Source organism: Macrotis lagotis, chromosome 2 (assembly GCF_037893015.1).
Source record: "Macrotis lagotis isolate mMagLag1 chromosome 2, bilby.v1.9.chrom.fasta, whole genome shotgun sequence".
Classification (NCBI taxonomy): domain Eukaryota; kingdom Metazoa; phylum Chordata; class Mammalia; order Peramelemorphia; family Peramelidae; genus Macrotis; species Macrotis lagotis.
Genome location: NC_133659.1, coordinates 31,876,421 through 31,889,754, shown reverse-complemented (window position 1 = coordinate 31,889,754; position 13,334 = coordinate 31,876,421). Strand labels below are relative to the sequence as shown.

General features: G+C 57.2%; 1 protein-coding gene across 1 annotated transcript; it reads left to right on the top strand.

Moving 5' to 3' along the window:
• The first annotated feature begins 420 nt into the window (after window positions 1-420).
• Window positions 421-12,196, top strand: LOC141512524 (fatty-acid amide hydrolase 1-like). Its single transcript, XM_074221520.1, has 16 exons — window positions 421-484; window positions 1,164-1,370; window positions 2,066-2,179; window positions 2,736-2,882; window positions 3,038-3,171; window positions 3,450-3,656; window positions 3,874-3,914; window positions 4,249-4,373; window positions 4,657-4,782; window positions 6,500-6,597; window positions 7,523-7,622; window positions 7,859-7,899; window positions 9,088-9,127; window positions 10,160-10,268; window positions 11,237-11,382; window positions 11,797-12,196. The coding sequence occupies exons 2-16, from the start codon at window positions 1,173-1,175 to the stop codon at window positions 11,941-11,943; spliced, it is 1,773 nt and encodes a 590-aa protein (XP_074077621.1). The 5' UTR covers window positions 421-484; window positions 1,164-1,172; the 3' UTR covers window positions 11,944-12,196.
• The last annotated feature ends 1,138 nt before the right edge of the window (window positions 12,197-13,334 follow it).

Below are 13,334 nucleotides of genomic sequence, written 5' to 3'. Positions count from 1 at the left end.
AATGGGGCCGGGCCCCGGGAGGGCGGGGGCAGGGGGCTGGCGCCGAGAAGGCGGAGAAGGCACGCTCTCTGGAACGTTCCGCGGGCCGATGGGCAGCTTCCCGAGCTTCTGCGCCACCTGGCAGGTGGCACTGGCCCGAGGGTGGGCACGGACAGTCCTCGCGGCAGGGCGGGGGGCCCAAACGTGTTGGCGCGGGGCCCGCGGCTGTGGGGGAGGGGAGGCGGGGGGGCGCCTCGCCGGGCCTCGCTTCCCCGCAGTCACATGGCCGAGGCCCCGCCCAGGCCGGAGGCGGGGCCGCCTGGAGGCGCCGAGGGGGGGCCCGGAAGTGGGCCGTGCCCCCGGCGGGCGGCCTGGGAGACCCCGGCGGGCGGCCTCAGTGCGGGCGCGGCGGCGGCGGAGGCGGAGCGGCGGAGCGCAGCGGGGTCGCGTCGAGGACCCAGAGCCACAGCCCTGGAGGCCCGCGGGGACCTCGGGGGGCGGAGTGGTGAGGGCAGGGGGCGCGTGGGCCCGGGGCTGGGGGGCAGCGAGGGAGGGGCGCAGTGGGAGGGCGGTGGGAACGGGGCGGGGTGGGGGAGGGGCGAGGAGCGGGAGCTGCGGAGGGGGGCAGCGTGAACCCCGGGACTGTGACCTCGGGGGCCGTGAGAACGCAGGGGGAGGGGCGCGAGCCCGGCTGGGGGCGGGGCGGGTGTGAAGGGAAGGGAGGGTGTGAACTTGTGGAGGCGAGAGAGTGAGGCCCGGGCCCCTGCACGTGCTCGGAGGCTGAGTGCGCCTGCGTGCACGTGCCTCTCCCGGCTCCGTGGGCGTGTGCGCGCGTGCGCGCCGCGGCCGGGCCTGGCTCCCGCCTCCTCGTTGTTGCCGGGGCAACCCAGGCCGCGGGGGGCGGGCGCGGGGCGGGGCCTGGCCGGGGGCGGGGCCCGCCGCTAAGCGGTGGCTCCCGCCCCTCCCTCCCGCGCTGGGGCCGGTCCCTGGCCCCGGTCCCCTTCCCTCTCTCTCCCTCGGGACTCTCCGCTCCTGCCTCGGGGCCTTCCGCCCGCCCGTGCCCGCGGCCCGCCCGTGCCCCTGCGCCCGCCCGTGCCCGCGGCCCGCCCGTGCCCCTGCGCCCGCCCGTGCCCGCGGCCCGCCCGTGCCCCTGCGCCCGCCCGTGCCCGCGGCCCGCGGGGCAGAGCGCGCTTATGGCGCGGGAGCAGCTGCAGCAGCTCGGGGGTTCGGTGCTGGCGGGGGCAGCCCTGGCCTGCTGCCTGGTGGCGGCGGCCGTGGCGCTCCGTTCCTGGGCCGAGCGGGACCGCCGGCGGCTCCACCTGCGGGCCATCCGCCAGCGAGAGGCGGCCCTGGAGGCCGTGGGCTCCACGGTGCAAGCTTTCCGCAGCCAGGTGAGCGCGCCCCCCCCGCCCCGCCCCTCCCGGGGGCCCGGGCGGCTCGTCCAGGTCGTGACCTTGACCGTGATCGCCGCGGGCCCCTCCCCTGGCGGCGGCTATCGAGGCCCTGCCCAACCCCCCTGACCTTTGGTCTCTTGACAGAAGGGGGGGTGATCTCCAGCTCCGTTTGAGCCTGGCGTCTCCCCTGACCCGGACTAGGACTGGGTGCAGGGGGTGGATGGAGCCGGGTTGGGGCAGGCAAAGGGCCGATTCCCTTCCATCGTGCCAAGCAGGGCGGCCCCCCAGTAGAATGCCCTCCCGGGGAGGTGGGGAGCTCCCCACCTGAAGTGCATCTCTGAGGGGCGAGCGAGTAGGTGAGAAGCCGCTGCCTGGGTGAGCAGCCGGGCTCACGCAGCCGGGAATGTTCAAGCCTGAGTGTGGACAGAGCCCTAGGCTTGGGTTTGAGTCCTGCCCCTTCCACCTAGCAGCCCTGTGACCCAGCTCCCTCATCTATAAAATGACTCTAAAACCAGAACTCCTTATTCTCCACGCCCCGGGCACTTCCATCCTCCTCAGCCAGTCTGGTCCAAGGGACCCACGTTGTCCTCCACCAGGGAGGCATCAGTAGGTCCCTCCACCGCGGCATAGGCGAGGGACCGGGGCCCGCCAGGCTGCACAGCTCAAGCCTCTTCTTCCCTTGGCATCCTCAGAACCCGAAGTTAGACGAAGAGAGTATTCTAGCTCTGCCCCTGGCCCAGCTGGTGGAGAAGCTCAGGATCCAAGAGCTGTCTCCAGAAGCCGTCCTGTGCAGTTACCTGGGCAAGGTGAGGGGGCCAGGCTGAACCTGGGTGGGGCCTCCCAAAGTGTCTGCCAGTCAGCAGTGCCAGAGGGAGGTGGGCACTGATCACTTCTGGATCCACAGGGACTAGGTTAAGTGGGTGGCAGTGCCAGAGGGAGATGAGCGCCCTTGAATCCTCAATCACTACATTTGGACAGACCACTGGTCTTTGACTGAACTTGGGCACTCCCCAGCACCCACCAGGATGAGGTCCTGCAGGCGTTTGTAGGTCCTGGTTAGTTATGGCTTGCCTTTGAAAATGCAGATGAATCCCATGAGTTCTGGACTGAGCCCTCCTCCTGGTCTTGGCTTGTGTGTCCCATTTCCACAGCTAGATTGGCGCTCCCTGAAGGCAGGCTCCATCTGGACCCAGAGCCAAATCTTTGGTGGGGGGTGGTGTTCTTCACTCCCAGAACCTCAGTTTTCCCTTTTCGCTTTGACGGGGTTGACTTACAGTCTCTGAAGTTCCGGGTTTTAAGGACTGACAGTGCAATGGTCAGGCCACGGTCAGGAACTGACTTGGTTGCCCTGCCCTTGGCCAGGCATTGGAGCTAACCACAGAGATCAACTGTATAACCAACTACCTGGGCGACAGCAAGGTGCAGCTGGAAGAGGTGGCCCGGCAGCCCAAGGCGGCTGGCCTGCTCTATGGGGTCCCCATCAGCCTCAAGGAATGTTTCCAGTACAAGGTAAGCTACTTCTGCCCCCAGTCCACTCTTAAATGGAAGTAGCGGGTGTAACTGTCCCGATCCTGAAGAGCCATTTTGGGGCAGGGAGGGAAGGGTCGGGCCACATGGGGGTGAGCACTGGCTCTCCCCTCCACCCCCTCTCTCTCTGGTCCCAGGACCAGGATTCCACTTTGGGCCTAGGCCGGAACATTGGATCCCCTGCCACGGAGGATTCCGTGGTGGTCCAGGTTTTGAAGAAGCAGGGCGCCATCCCTTTTGTGCATACCAACGTGCCCCAGTCCATGTTCAGGTCAGTGGCCATCAGCTGGCTTGGACTAGGCAGGAGTCAGGGTGGGCCTGGGGATAAGAAGGATAGCCTGGGGGTGGGGAGGGTGGGATGGGGGACAGGATCTAGGTGAGGTGGTAGGCTAGGGCCAGGATCAGGGCAAGGAGTCACCAGTGGTGAGGGCCTGAGCCATGGGGATGGAGAGGGAGAACCTCCAGAACCTGGTGACCTGTCAGGTCTGTGGGGAAGACATTGGGATCTGCGTCCTCTCTGGAGTCCCAGCTCTGAATTTCTTGTCATAGCTTCGACTGCAGCAACCCCATATTTGGCCGTACCCTGAACCCCCTGAACCCTGCCAAGACCCCTGGTGGTTCTTCAGGTGGGGAAGGTGCCCTCATAGCGGCCGGTGGATCCATCTTGGGCTTGGGCACAGACATTGGGGGCAGCATCCGCTTCCCATCTGCTTTCTGTGGCATATGTGGCCTCAAGCCTACTTCAGGCAGGATCAGGTATGGGCTTGGGGCAGGGGGGATTGGGGGAGGGGCAGTCTACCCCATCCCTTAGATGCTGAATCCCTAACTGTTTTTCCTGGCAGTGGGTTTGAAGCTGGGGGACTTGCAACTCCCATGCCCCATCCCAATGGCTCTGCTTTATCCCTGTCCCCCCCCTCCACATTCTCTCTTCACCGGGGGCACAGATGACTTAGTTTCTTATCTTATCTTCTAGCAAGCGTGGCCTGAAGAACTGTGTCAATGGGCAGCTCGCAGGTGAGGGAAGCCCAGTGGGTGGTCTCAGGATATGGGGTCTGGACTGGAGCTTTCTCACTGTAGACAGAAGGGTGGGGGCAGCCCTGAGGCATTGAGGTGCTTAGGAGCTCAGTTTCCCTATCTGGGGGCCATGGTTAGAGGGTGGAAAGGGGTGATGGGAGAACTCTGCTCATTCTGCTGCAGCTTGAGGTGGAAGGGCGGTCAAGACCGGTTGGACAGAGACTCATACACTGCCCTCAGGGTCCCAGGCCAGACTCAAGGGGAGAGAGAACTCAGAACCTGACTCGGGACTCTGAGCAAGGTGGCTCACTGACATGGAGCCTTCTCTCCCCAGTCATGCTATCTGTGGGGCCCATGGCCAGGGATGTGGACAGCCTTGCTTTGTGCTTACGGGCATTGCTATGTGAGGACATGTTCAGATTAGACCCCACGGTGCCCCCTTTGCCCTTCAGGGAGGAGGTGAGTTGGCCCTTAGCCCCTGAATGGCTGCTGGGGGGGCAAGGAATTAGGGAAGGCTTCCCCCCCGACCCTTCCAACCTCCCCCACCCTGGGGGCTAGGAGAAGAGGAGGTGGATCCTATGGTTAGATATCTCCAGGGCCCAGCCCACTCTGGGCTTGGATGCATCAATGTGGGAAGTATCAGTCCTTGATTTCTGCAGGGCTCTTGGCGGGGGAACGGGTAGTTCAGGGAGGCTGGGGGCGGGGGACTCGGAGAGAGTCTGGGGCCGGTTGCTTCCTCCAGATCTTTGCCAGCACAAAGCCCCTACGGATTGGCTACTATGAGTCCGATGCCTACACCATGCCGAGCCCCTCTATGAACCGGGCAGTGCTGGAGACCAAGGAGCTCCTGGAGGCAGCTGGCCACACGGTATGTCTCCCTCACTGGTGCGCCCTGAGTGTCAGCCCTGCCCATGGCATCCCCGTCTTGTTTCAGTTGCACTTTGAGATTTCCAGAGCAGGAGTTGGAGCTGCTGGGAAGGAGGGTGTTGAGGTGTTTACCCCCCATTTTCAAGAGGAAGGCACTGAGCCTCCTAGTGACGAAGGGACTTTTCCAGGGTCCCACTGCTTAGAGGGGAGGTCATGTTGCTGCTCTCACCCTGGGGCCCTGGGCCCTCTCCAACCCTTACTCATTACCCTCAGGAGTTAGGGGAAGGAAGAGGAAGGAAGCAAACCTGCCCCCGAGCTTCTGGTCTAGAGCTTGCCTGTGGAGCTTCTTAGGTGAATGCACTGCCCACAGGAGGCTGGTCAGGTCAGCATGGCCAGTCAGGGGGCTGCCAGCTGTTGGCAGTCCCTGGAAATGGACTGACGATTTGTGAAATCCTTAGGCCAGGGTCTGGTATGCAGTAGGTGCTCAATGAGTGCTTGCTCCTTCTCTTTCTCCTCCTCATGCCTCATTTTCCTCCCCTGCAAATGAGGGATTGGAGTCATTTATCTCAAAGGGCATTTTTTTCATTGCCATTTGACTTTTCCAGATATGTTAAGAAAGTTTTTCAACATTCATCCACAGAAATATTTCTATTTTTAAGTTAGATAATTTCCTTTCCATTCCACCCCCCCCCCCCCCCCAGCAGCAAACCGTTTGTGTCTAATGTGTTTAGGGATCAGTCATCTTTGGTAAGAGGAAATAGGACTGGGGAAGAAATGCATAAGAGAGACTTGTAAAAAGTGAATGTATTGTGCATTCAGCCTCCGGAGGCTTCTTGTTTGGTCCTGTTTTTCTTTGTCTGGCTGAGGATGGCATAGTCCACAGCTGGTCTCCCAGGGTTGGCCTGGCTTTCCGTCAAAGTTGATCCATACAGTGTTGTTGTTGATGTGTGCAATGTTCTTTTGGTTCTGCTCCCTTTACTCAGCTTCAGTTCCTATCATTCATTCCCTCCTCTTGAGTCCGATCCTAGGACACTAGGACCCCATAACGTTCACGTACCCTAACTTGTTCAGTCATTCCCCCCCAATGGGTGTCCCTTCAATTTCCAATTTTTGCCACCACAAAAAAGAGCTGCTATGGATATTTTGGAACATGGGGGACATTTCCCATTTTTTATGATTTCTTCTGGATATAGGCCTAGTGTTGTGTTGGTCTTGCTGGGTAAAAGGAAATGATCAGTTCTATTGCTCTTTGGGCATAGTTTCCATATTGCTCTCCAGAACAGTTGGATGCATTCACAACTCCACCAACAGAGCATTCATATCCCAATCCTCCCACAACCTCTCCAACCTTGATTGTTTTCCCTTTTTGTCATCTCTAAGGGCATTTCTTAAATGAACACCTTTTGGTTTTTTATGCCACCTTTATTTCTGAACAGATTTCTCTCCTCAGCCTTCCCGCAGAACAACATTTTTTTAAAAACCAGCCAATATATGAGAGTATGGCCCACTCTCCTAGCCCCCCCCCCCCCAGAGTGATGGGAGGACGTACATTTCTCAAGTCTTCACCATATCCCTGCTTGGTGAAACCTTGACTTCTCAGGAGCCCTCTGGAGACAGCACATGCCCTGCTTTTGTTGGTGACTTGGGGTAGACAGACAGGGCCTGGGCAGGGGCTGCTCAGGGACCACTTTGCTCAGGGCCTCTTCTGTTTCCATCAGCTCGTCCCATTCATGCCCTCCAACATTGGTTTTGTCTTGGAAAACCTGGCCGCCAGTGGGCTCTTCAGTGATGGAGGCAAGACCTTCCTGGACAACTTGTGAGTATCACCTCCTGCCCTGGGGCCTGGCGGTATTCAGTGAGAAAAGTCCTACCCATGATGTAGAAAGGCCCTGGATCTCAACCCTGTGCAAAGGGACAGATAGTTACTAGGAATAGAGAGGGACTGAGATTTCTCCTGAGTCACTCAGCAAAGGAAAGATCAGAATTGAAACCAGACCTCTCTCTCCTGTACCCCAACCCTTTGCAACCTGGGGGGAGGGGGAAGATAAACTGAGGGAGTGGACCTGAGGGAGTCTGGAGCCTATTTCCTGGTGCAGAGAATTCTGGGCTATGTGATCAAAGATAAGTAAGTCCCTCCTCTCTGGGCCTGAGCTTGTCCTCCTTTGAGATTAGGAAGATCTGCGTTTGAATCTTGGCTCTGATGCTTTATGAGCTGTGTGACTGAGCGAGTCCTTAACCCCCATTCCATCATTATTGTCCCCACAGCGCTTTAAGGTTAGCAGAGCACTTTGGGTACATTCCCTCAGCTCCTTACTATAATATGGTGAGGCAGGTGCTGTTCCGACACCTATTTTACAGATAGGGAAACTGAGGCCGGGGTCTTGCTACTTCCCCCCCCGGCTATTGTGGGGCTCCGTCAAGATTTTGTCTGTGAAGAGCTTTGTCAGTTTTCAAATAACTCCAGAGATTCCAGCTGCTCCCTCCCATGTTGCTTGGTCAGCTGCTGAAGCACAAAGGCCCTGGTGTGCCCAACCCTGGGCCTGGTACCAGTTTGCCTCTCTGTCTCCCTAGGGGCTGAGTGGGCAACTCTCTCAGCCCCTGGTCTTGGGGGAGACCAAACGCTTTCAGGAAGTCTGACTCCGGTGGAGCTCCCTGCTGCCACCTGTGTTCTATAGGGGCCTTGGGGGTGTCCCTGGTGCAAGGAGTCTCAACCCTGCCCTGTCACCTCTCTACCCCTTCAGCAAAGGTGAGGCTGTTGATCCTTGCCTGGGGGACCTGACCACCATTCTCAGGATGCCCAACTGGTTCAAAGGACTAGTGTCCATTCTCCTCAAGCCTTTGGTGAGCTGGGGTTGGGGGGTGCGTGGTCCCCAAGGCCTTGTTCCTGACTCCTCCCCCACCTCCTCTTCCCCATCCTGGACCCTGATGTATTCTGGCGATGGACCAGCCTGTCCTGCCCTGGAGGAGTGGGCGGGGGAATGGGAAGGGCTTATCTGTCCATCTTCTCTCCCTGTGGCCAGTGGGAGGGTGCTGGCCTGCACCTATAAGGTAGGTATGTTTTTTTTTTCCCTTTGCAGCTCCCAAGACTGGCCTCCTTCCTCAACAGCATGAGGACCCAGTAAGTAGGCTGCCCCTGCCCCAGCTTCAGCCCCATCGGGGGCTCCCCATCAGGGAAGTTGGCCCAGAAAGTAGTGAGTTGCCTGTCACTGCAGGCCTCCTATCAGGGCTGCTCTGACCTTGGCAAACTGAGCAGAGCCTGGACAGTTCCTAGAAGGAAGTGACCCCTCCTGCCCCACCCTGCCCCCTTTCCAGGCCCATGGGGACTGCCTGAGGACCCCTTTGGTCTGAACCTGTCTGCCCAGGTTGGGCTGGGCCTGGCTTTGGCTGCCCCCTGGTGGCCCAAGCCAGTTCTGCCTGGGCTGGGCTAGGCTGTCCCTGGTGGCCCAAGCCAGTTGAGTCAGGCTGGGAAATTTGACTGGACTTTGTAGGGGGAGTGCAGAGATGTGCTTACATCTCTGCCAGGGGCTCTGCCAGGCTGAGGTACTGCTGGGGGCTCCTTCAGTGTGGGGAATAGGCACAGCAGCAAGGGGACCGCAAAGGCTCTGGGAGAGGAGTGACAGGGGACATGGTGGGGCAGCATCCTCTAAGCTCCCCAGGGTCATGGGGCCAACTAAATTCTTCAGACTCTGGGAACTGAGTTCTGTCCTTAACTTGACTCAGCTGTCCATTTTAGGTTTCTCCACCCCTGGTTTGCCTATGTCTTGAGCCCAAGAATGGGGCAGCAAGAAGCGTTCCCCATAATTGATACCTCAGGCTCCACACATATGAAATGGCAGCAAAGTCATTTGGGAGGGCAGAGTCTCAGATTCATAGTTGGAGACCAGGAAGTTTCCTCGTTCCTCAAAGGGAATCTCATCCTAACATATCCAGCCTCCTAGGGAGGGGTGCCCACCTCCTCCAAGAGCAGCAGTTCCACTGTGGGACAACTCTTGTTGCTCAGTTGAAGCCTGAATTTGCTTTGCTGTGACTTTTCCTGTGGAAGGGTTCCCTTCTAGCTCTTGAGTCTTCAGTGTTTTGTCCCTGGAGACCTCTGTGAGGGAATCCATCCCTTCAAGTGCTCTGAGAGAGGTAAACTGAGGTAGACAGAGGCCAGATTGGGAGGGGGTCAACTCCAGTCTAACCCAGCCGGAGTAGGTAACAGGCCTAGAGAAGAAAGGGTAAGGAAGTGTCATTTTTCTGGGTGGGGTTTCTTCCTTCCTTTCTCTATCTCTTTCTCTCTCACTCTCTCTCTCTCTCTCTCTTTTAGTTCGGCTGAGGAACTTTGGAACTTACATCACAAGATTGAGGTGAGGAAGGCCCAGTGCCCCAGCATTGGCTGGTTGATCTCTGAGGTACAAGGTGGCTCAGTGCTTGGCACAGTGCAGAGACAGTAGGCTGCCTTGCCAGAGCCACCCACAGCAGGGTTAGACAGGGTTGACTTAGGAATCATTTTGCCTTAAAACTTAAGGGGGGGTGGTGGCTAGAGCACTGGCCCTGGAATCAGGAGGACCTGAGTTCAAATCCGGTCTTAGACGCTTGATAATGACCTAGTTGTGTGGCCTTGGGCAAGCCACTTAACTCCATTTGCCTTGCAAAAACCTAAAAAACCCCAAATCCCCCCAAAACTTAAGGGATGATTGAAACTGAACAAGACTGGCAAGTCTTCCACTTGCCTGAGTCTGTCCACCTCCTGGGATGCCCTGATGGGGGTGGCTATGACCCCTGGATGGTGGGGCCACCTCCATCCTGAACCCCTGTCTGTCTGTCTCAGCCCAGAGGATATCTGTCCTTGCCTGTTCCTCCCCCCACCTCCCTGCTTCAGCCCTGGGTATGGGCCAGCTGGGAGGAAACCAAGATGTCTCAGTTCAGAGATTCTCTCTGGGAACTCCTCATTAGATTTGGGACTCAGGATGTAGCCCCAGGGATGAGATCTGTGGCAGGACTGCAGAGTTGTGGGTGGGGAGGAGGGCTTCTATTCCTGCCAGCTTGGTCCAGATCTGCCAACTTCTTGCTTCTGACTCACTCATGTCTCCTCTTCTAACACTGCCTCCACCTTCTAGCTGGCCAGTCCTGCCTTTTGTTCTCTGTTCAGATTTCCCTTCCCACCCCCAGCATAAGTTGTTTCCAAGATGACAAGGGAGAGGATGCCGGCTACCATGCCATACCTCCTGGTGCTAACACAGACTGTGACCTTGGCCAGGTCTCTCCTTCTGGGGCCTCAGCTTCCTCTCCTGTTAAATGGGGAGCTATATAATACTAACCTTGTAGGGTTTGCAAACTTGAAAGCCCCCTCGGTCTGCCACCTTCTCTTCTTCCCCATTCCCCATTTCTCCCCCTAGGAATATCGTCACACTGTCATCACCCAGTGGCAAAAGGAGAATTTGGATGTGCTGCTGACCCCTATGCTGAGCCCTGCCTTGACCATCAACTATCCAGGCAAAATTCCAGGTGAGATTTCGAAGTCCTGGCCTGCCCTGGCTGCCTTCCTCCCCCCTGCCAGGGATTGAACTGGCCCCACCATCTACACAGGCTTCCAGGATCTTAGGGCGAGGGGAGAGGGACAAGCAGCTCCTGCTTGGAGCTTGGAGACTGGGCAGAATGTCCCTGGGGAACAGCTGGGCATGGACAGGCCGGCATCAGGAACCCTCCCTGTTCCCCAAGTTCATCTGATCATCATGAGCCAGAGGGTCAGATCTGTAGACACAAAAATCTGGAACTGCAGTTTTCAAAGATTCCCCAATACTTGACCACGAGGTCAAGATTATTGTCATAATATTACTTTGTTGTGTTTAGTCGTGTCTATCTCTTTATGTTGTGACCCCATAGACCACACTGTTTGTACAAAGATACTGGAGGGATTCACCATTTTCTTCTCTAGTAGATTTAGTGTCTTACTCAAGGTCACATATCTATCAAGTGTCTAAAGCCAAATTTGAACTAAGGTCTTCCTGATTCCAGGCCCAGAGCTCTCTGCACAGTGGTGTCACTTAAGCTGTCTTAGAATACTACCAAGATGGATGATTATAAGACACACCAACAAAAGGTCTTGGGTGGGAGATCCTTAATCACTTTTAAGAGTGGAAGGAGATCCTGAGACCAAAAATCTTGAGAACTGCTCATCTAGGAGGCCCAGGATGGGGATAGACCTGACACAGGTCCCACAGCAAACAGGCCAAGGGTCAGAGGAGGGAGCAGCGCTGGCCCTTCTTCCTCCAGTACAGGGTACAAGAGCTGGACCTCATCTTCACCTCCTCTGACCCCAGCTCTAGGCATTGTGGGGCCCGATGTTCTCAGCAGGAGTCTGAGGATCCGTGGGTAAACTGCCTGTGCTTGGGCCTGTGTAGTCCCCACCTGGAGGAGGAAGGTGACATGGTCCAAACAGGTGACACGACTGACCGCCTGCCTGCCTGTTTCAGCGGCCGTCAGTTACACCATGCTCTATAACTGCCTGGATTTCCCTGCCGGGGTGGTCCCTGTCTCCACGGTGACCGAGCAGGATGAGAAGGGACTGCGCAAGTATCGGGGCTGCTTTGGGGACATTTGGGACATGAGACTCCACAAGGTGAGTCTCCACAGGTCCCAGTCCCCTCATCTTGTTGAGACAGTGGAGTCCAGAGAGCTCTGGGGAAGACTTGAAGTGGGCTCTGATCTAGCAGCCAGAACCCTGGTGGGTCCCCTCTAAGCAGCTGGTCTTTTCACGGCCTTTTGATACCCCAACCCCTGCAGCCCTTCCCCAAGAGAGTAGAAGTGTGGTCCAGTGGGTAGGACATTGGGTAGGTCTCCTCAGTTCTTTAGGGCTAGTGCTCAGGCTAAGAGTTAGGGAGGGGCATTGTTGGAAGCATCATGGCCCCGGCCTGGGACAGGGGCCAGCCATGGAGAGCGAGCTCTGCTGTGGTCAGGTCTTGTGGGCTGGTGGGGTGGGATGGCCTGCTCTTTCTCTGGGGCACTAGGTGGTACCACTTCTCTTTACCCACAGGCCCTGAAGAATAGTGTGGGGATGCCTGTGGCAGTCCAGTGTGTGGCTCTACCATGGCAGGAAGAGCTTTGTCTCCGATTTATGCGAGAGGTGGAGAGATTGAGCCAGGAGGCCAATAAGCCAGCACCAAGGCATTCGAAGCCTTAGGGAGGGCCCAGCAGCCCCCCAGTTCTCAGCCTTTGGGGGGGCATCATTAGCCCCCCACCCCCATAAAGCCATAATTTGAAATATTCCTTGCCCTCAGGCATTCCCAGTTCAGTTCTCAGGGACAAGCCCTTTTCCCTCCCCATCCTCCCCTAGTCCCCCATGAGTGTTGCAGACCAGGAATGGTCCCAGGTGGGAGTGATGGGAAGTTGTTACGCTCAATTTTCACAATATTAATAAAAATTCCAGGGAACAATCTGGGAGTCCTTGTCTTCATTTGGACATTTAGGTCGGTGCTGATGGGGCCTGGGTGGGATGGGGATGAGACAAAAGGGGGGGCAAGAGCCCCTTGGAGCACTGGACCTGGGAAGGGTGTGGGGTCCCAGAGGACCTGGAGGGAAGTCACCTTGCCTTAACCAGTCGGCACCAATTAGGCATCTAAGGTGTGCCAGGTGTTAAGGATTAGGTACCTAAGGTGAGTTGGGGGACAAGGTAAGGGAGTGGTCCCTGCCCTGTAAGCTAGAGCTTACATCCTATCAGCATTTTCAGCACCTTCAAAACTCCCCAGAATAAATACAGCAAAAATAAATGATGGGGAGAGGGGAATGGCCACTAGCCATGGAGGGGGCCATCCTGGAGAAGAGAGGTATTCCAAAGGATGACCACAAGGAATCCAAGCATCCAGGATGGCCTGCAAAGAGATGGGAGATGGGGTCGGTTTGCCTAGGAGGATGGGAGGACAGTGATGAGGCTGGAGAGAGGAGGGTGTTAAAAGCTGACCCTCAGCCTGGATTAGGTTGTTGGAAGTCAAAGGGTGATGGACTGGCAACTTCCTTGCTTCCTGCCCCCCCCCCCCCCACATCAACCTGGACAGCTTTCCTGAAATGGAGAGTCCTGAGGAAGAACCCATCCCCCCACTCTCCTTGGGAGGGCCTGTCCTTTTGCATTGTACCTTCTGGTACAGGGGTTGGAAACAGCACCTGTGTGTGGCCAGGGTCCCCCCATCTGGGGAGGCGGGGAAGGCTTGTCTCTTCTGACTGCATCCTCCTCCCCCCATGTTTCTGGCTTTTTTCTTATTTCTGCTTTGCGGGCCCAATCCCTGCTGGCCCTCTGGACCTCTCCCCAGCACCAGCTAACTCAGATGGACATTTCCTTCCTCCTGCCTCCTTGACTCTACTTTTCTCCTAAGGTTTATTTGAAAGGGGAGGAGACTGTAGAGCAAAGAGGAGATCTGGGTGAGGTTCTCCCTCCCCAGCTTCATGACCAAGGGCCATTTATGGGATCAAAGACTTGTGAGCTGGGGGGACTTTGGAGGTCATCCAGCCCAATCCCTTGGTCTTGTTTTATTAATTTCATTTCAAATTTTAAAACACCAAATAAGAGAAGTGCTTTCG